We start from the raw sequence: 4,696 nt of genomic DNA, 5'->3' as shown, positions 1-4,696 counted from the left end.
GCGGCCCGGGACGGGGCCGGGACGAGCGCGGAGGAAAAGGCGCGCGGGCGCTTTAAATGCTGGGGGCTGAGCTCCCGCCGGGGCGCCCGCACACGCCGCCGGAGCCAGCAGCCCTCCCTCCCCGGTCTCCGCTTGTTGCTCAGCCCCGGCTGCAGGCAGGCGCCGGAGCCCGGCCCGAGAGCCGCCAACAGGTGCCCGGGCCGGCTCCCGCCCCGCTCCGCCCTGCAGCCGGGAGGGGCATGGGGAACCAGGTGGAGAAGCTGACCCACCTGAGCTACAAGGAGGTGCCCACGGCGGACCCGGCGGGCGCGGAGCGCGACGACGGGCCCCGCATCGGCGTCTCCTACATCTTCTCCACCGACGACGAGGAGCTGGAGCCGGGGCAGGAGGCGGGCGGCGGCGGCGGCGAGCAGCAGCCCTACGACCCGCGGCTGCACGAGCTGGAGTGCTCCGTCTACTACCGCGACGAGTGCATCTACCACAAGGGCTTCTCGCCGCCGGACGCCGCCGACCTGAGCACGTACAGCGCCGAGCACCTGCTCAGCCGCTGCCAGCCGGGCGACCTGGTGGAGTTCGTGTGCCCGGCGCAGTACCCGCACTGGGCCGTGTACGTGGGCGACTTCCAGGTGGTGCACCTGCAGCGCCTCGAGGTGCTCAGCAGCTTCCTGACGGACGCCAGCCAGGGCCGGCGCGGCCGCATCGCCAACGCGCTGTACCGCTACCCCGCGCTCAGCCCCGCCGCCGTGGTGCGCAACGCGCTGGAGCAGGTGGGCTGCAAGGAGCGCGAGCTGAGCTGGCGCAACTCCGAGTGCTTCGCCGCCTGGTGCCGCTACGGCCGGCGCGAGTTCAAAATCGGCGGCGAGCTCCGCATCGGCAAGCAGCCCTACCGCCTGCACCTGCGCCTGGGCCCGCGCCGCGCGCACACGCTCGAGTTCCAGAGCCTGGAGGACCTCATCATGGAGAAGCGCCGCAACGACCAGCTCGGCCGCGCCGCCGTCCTGCAGGAGCTGGCCGCCCACCTGCAGGCCGCCGAGGAGGACGAGGAGGAGGAGGGGGAGGGCGGCAAGCAGTAGCCCCCCGGGGCTGCGCCGGCTGAGGGCAGAACCCGGGAGACGCGGCCCCTTGCTCCGAGGCGGGCGCCGGACCCGGGGCCCGGGATCTTCAGGTGCATGATTTCCACCCGTCTGGCTCGGGTGCCAGCCAGGCCTAGGGCTCCCTGGCACTGCTTTCACCTCCCGGACAGGCCTGGTGCTGCCTGGCATCCGCCGTCTTCAGGTGCCAGCCAGGCCTGGGGCTCCCTGGCACTGTTTCCACCTGCCAGTGACGTCTGGCACTACACGGCGCACACGATTTTAAGGTGACGGCCAGGTCTGGTGCAGCCTGGTGCCCACGGGTTTCAGGTGCCAGCCAGGCCTAGTGCTCCCTGGCACTGCTTTCACCTCCCAGACAGGCCTGGTGCTGCCTGGCATCGGCCGTCTTCAGGTGCCAGCCAGGCCTGGGGCTCCCTGGCACCATTTCCACCTGCTAGTGACTTTTTTGGCATGACCTGGTGCCCACAATTTTAAGGTAACATCCAGGTCTGCTGCAACCTGGTGCCCACAGGTTTCAGGTGCCAGCCAGGCCTAGTGCTCCCTGGCACTGCTTTCACCACCCAGTTGGGCCTGGCACTCCCTGGCATCCACAGTTTTCAGGTGTCAGAAAGGCCTGGCGCTACCCAGCACCCACTGTCTTCAGGTGCTACTCGCTTCAGTGGGAGCTGAGGCCAACCAGCACTTAAACAGGAGCCAGCACCTGGCAGGATGCAGCCTGGTAGTGTGCACAGGCAGGATCCATTGTTGTCACTGGCAGTGCATTGATTTTTTTTTCTTCCCTTCCCCCCTCTCCCTCCTCTTTTGGTAGTTGAGTTCCTACTGATATCATGGCAAGAGTCTCCTGACTTGGCAGGAGACCTTTTATGCATCCCTTTGAGGATGGGAAGCCACAACTATGAAGGTGAAATGGGGTTTGATGCATCCGATTAATGTCCTATTTGAAGGAGACTCTCTGTATGGTTGGCTTTTAAGTACAGTAGGACTGGTGAATTGCCCTGAAGGGGTGAGGAGGAAAATCCAGCAAGCCTGGATGTAATTGGGACTCTAACTTGTTCAGTGTGATGTGTTTTTAAATGCTAGTGCTCATGAAGCCCTTGATCTTGCTCCAGTGAAGTTAGTTGGTTTCTGTGGGAGCAGGGTTTGGGGCCTTGAAGCAGGTCTTCGGCTACCTTAATGTATTCAGAGAAGTTCGAGGGGTGGTTTTACATTCTGGCCAAACTCCAGAGGCTCCAGCTGGTCTGAATGTTGCATTTGGTCTGTTTTGATGCTGTAGTGTGCATGGGAGTTTGCAGAAGCTTTTAATCATCAGGAATACAACCTGTGTGAGATCCCACCGGCTTGGATGTATGGGCTAGTGGTTAACTGGTAAATCTCAAATGGTGAGATCAAGGGGGCCTTCTGCAAAGGTTTCAAAGCAGAGCTAAATCAGGAAATATTTGGGAGGGGAAAAGCCCCATGTTTAGGGCAAGGGAAGGAAGGAAGTTCTCAGACTGGGAAGTGCATTCAAACCTGGGGAAATTCTGTTTTCTATCACTACAAGTAAATCCCTAATGAGGAAACAGTTCGAAGTTCTGCTTTCCCCTTAGGTTTTCATGGTACAGAGATGAGCAGAGGAAAGAGGAAGTAGTCATCTTTTGTGTGACCCGTCTTTAAAGTGGCTTGAGTAGCCTTGTCAACCAAATAAATGTATGTGGAGGGCAAGGTTTCACCTGCCTCTCTCACTTCCTACCTACTTCTACATAGAGCAGTTTCTTTTGAACTCTTATCTCCACTCCTCCCTCCCATTTGGGTTCACAGGAATACCAGATCTTCATTGCAAGAGTCTAAATATTTTTTGGTATATGCTGCTTCTGTGGACTGTTAATATGTTCTTCCACCCCCCCACCCTTTAAACCCATGGCTTTAGAAGCCAGTTTGAGGATGAGCTGGAGTTCATTTATAGAGTGGAAATTAATAGTTTGAAGGAAACTTACAGTGTAATTAAGCAGTGTATTAAAAGTAATTGTTTTCCCTGCAGTTGTTTACTCTGCTGCTTGCAGCATAGCTGTACACAGCAATCTCTGTTTCTCAAGATTAGGGAGAGAAGTCTGTCAATCACAAATAAGCAAATACCCACTTTGAATAATTAAGACTATATAAAGTAGCTTTCATGTGTATGAAAAGAAAATGGGATCCAGATAGATTTCCATTATTGAGACTCTTAAGCCCTGCCTTCCAAAAGAAAGTACTTTTGTGTTAGGAAGAAACTTATTTATGGCGGGGGGTAGCTCTTTAGGGTTACACAAAACACACTGTACCTTTTTCCCCTTAAATTTCCATGTTTTATTTTTGGTTTTGGAATGCTTCTAAGGAGAATTTGTTTAACATAAAGCTCCCTTTATAATGCTGTAGCTCAGGCTTCTGTACTGATGGGTTGTGTTTTTTTTTTTTTTTCCCCCCCCTGAATATGCAGTTGAGTCATACTCCAGTTACTGTGATCATTAAGCACACATGCTACACTGCTCAAAAAGCATGAGAATTAGCCACATCTTAACTGTGATAAGGTCAACATGTGGCTGTCAGCACAGTTTTACTAACTCTGCCACCGTTAAAGTGTTTAAGGCTGAACCTGTCACTGATGCTTTCCTAAACAAGACTGAAGGGAAGCATTTTGATCTATCAAGTTTATTTCAGGAGGAATAAGACAGATCTAGGATTAAATCGAGACCACAAACACATGTTTAGCTGCTGTTCCTTTTAGTCCTGAAATCTTTTACATAACAAATATTATTTCGCTATGTAATATATGGATGTAAAATAATATTTTCTTACACCTATTTTTGGAAGCTTAAAAATAATTCCATCATATAAGAATCTTACATTTTTTGAAAGTAAGCTGTTATGCACATTATTTTGGATGGATTTATTTTTGTCATTGGTGATCTAAAGTATATGCTAGGTCATACAATGTAGGAACAGGTATAGATGTCAAGTATTATGTATCTACAGGGTACTGAACAGTAAGTTAGTTGTGAAAATATATTCCTCCTCCCCTCCCCCGCCCCTCCCGCCTTTGTGTCTGAAACATCAGAAGAGTGTAACATTTTTAAGCATTTCCTCCTCCTCTTGATGCATCTCAAATTCTGTTCTGATTTTTAAATAAAGACAACCCCTGCTCCTTTCTGGAGGACGGAGAGCAAAGCCTGTTACAGTCTAAGTGAAGCAGCTTTGTTTCATGCAGAGCTTTGTGTACCGCTGGGCTCATCGCAGTCTAGTGTAAATTGCATCTGATCATGAGGCCAGAGTAGAATAGCAAAGCTCAAGATGCTTTCCTAAAGTGCAGTGGGGAAGCTCTTCCAATAGCCAAGCCCACAAGAGAGACCCTTACCAGCTCTTTCTTGCTGGAGTGCAGAACTGTTTATGCTGTGAAACCTAGAACATCCTGTCTCTTCTTTTTCTGCACCTGGAATAAAGATGTGCTTGCAGTTAAAATGTAGAGCTTGCATAAATGTGACTTACAGAGGAGTTTTAGGAAGTGGGGGTTTCTATTGTCTCCTATTGCTCTGCTTTCTTTGTTTGGGTGTTTTGTCTTTTTTTTTTTTTAAAAGGCCTGAAAGGTATGAGTA

General features: G+C 52.0%; 1 protein-coding gene across 1 annotated transcript; it reads left to right on the top strand.

Moving 5' to 3' along the window:
* The first annotated feature begins 117 nt into the window (after positions 1–117).
* FAM84B (family with sequence similarity 84 member B) lies at positions 118–1,082 on the top strand. Its single transcript, XM_019552732.1, has one exon. The coding sequence runs from the start codon at positions 240–242 to the stop codon at positions 1,071–1,073; it is 834 nt and encodes a 277-aa protein (XP_019408277.1). The 5' UTR covers positions 118–239; the 3' UTR covers positions 1,074–1,082.
* The last annotated feature ends 3,614 nt before the right edge of the window (positions 1,083–4,696 follow it).

Source organism: Crocodylus porosus, unplaced genomic scaffold, assembly GCF_001723895.1.
Source record: "Crocodylus porosus isolate Cpor-Errol unplaced genomic scaffold, CroPor_comp1, whole genome shotgun sequence".
Classification (NCBI taxonomy): Eukaryota; Metazoa; Chordata; order Crocodylia; family Crocodylidae; genus Crocodylus; species Crocodylus porosus.
This window is presented reverse-complemented; position numbering and strand designations above follow the sequence as displayed.

Bases quoted from the DNA above. Each gene is read 5' to 3' on its own strand.
- FAM84B (XM_019552732.1), top strand. From the start codon at position 240: ATGGGGAACCAGGTGGAGAAGCTGACCCACCTGAGCTACAAGGAGGTG.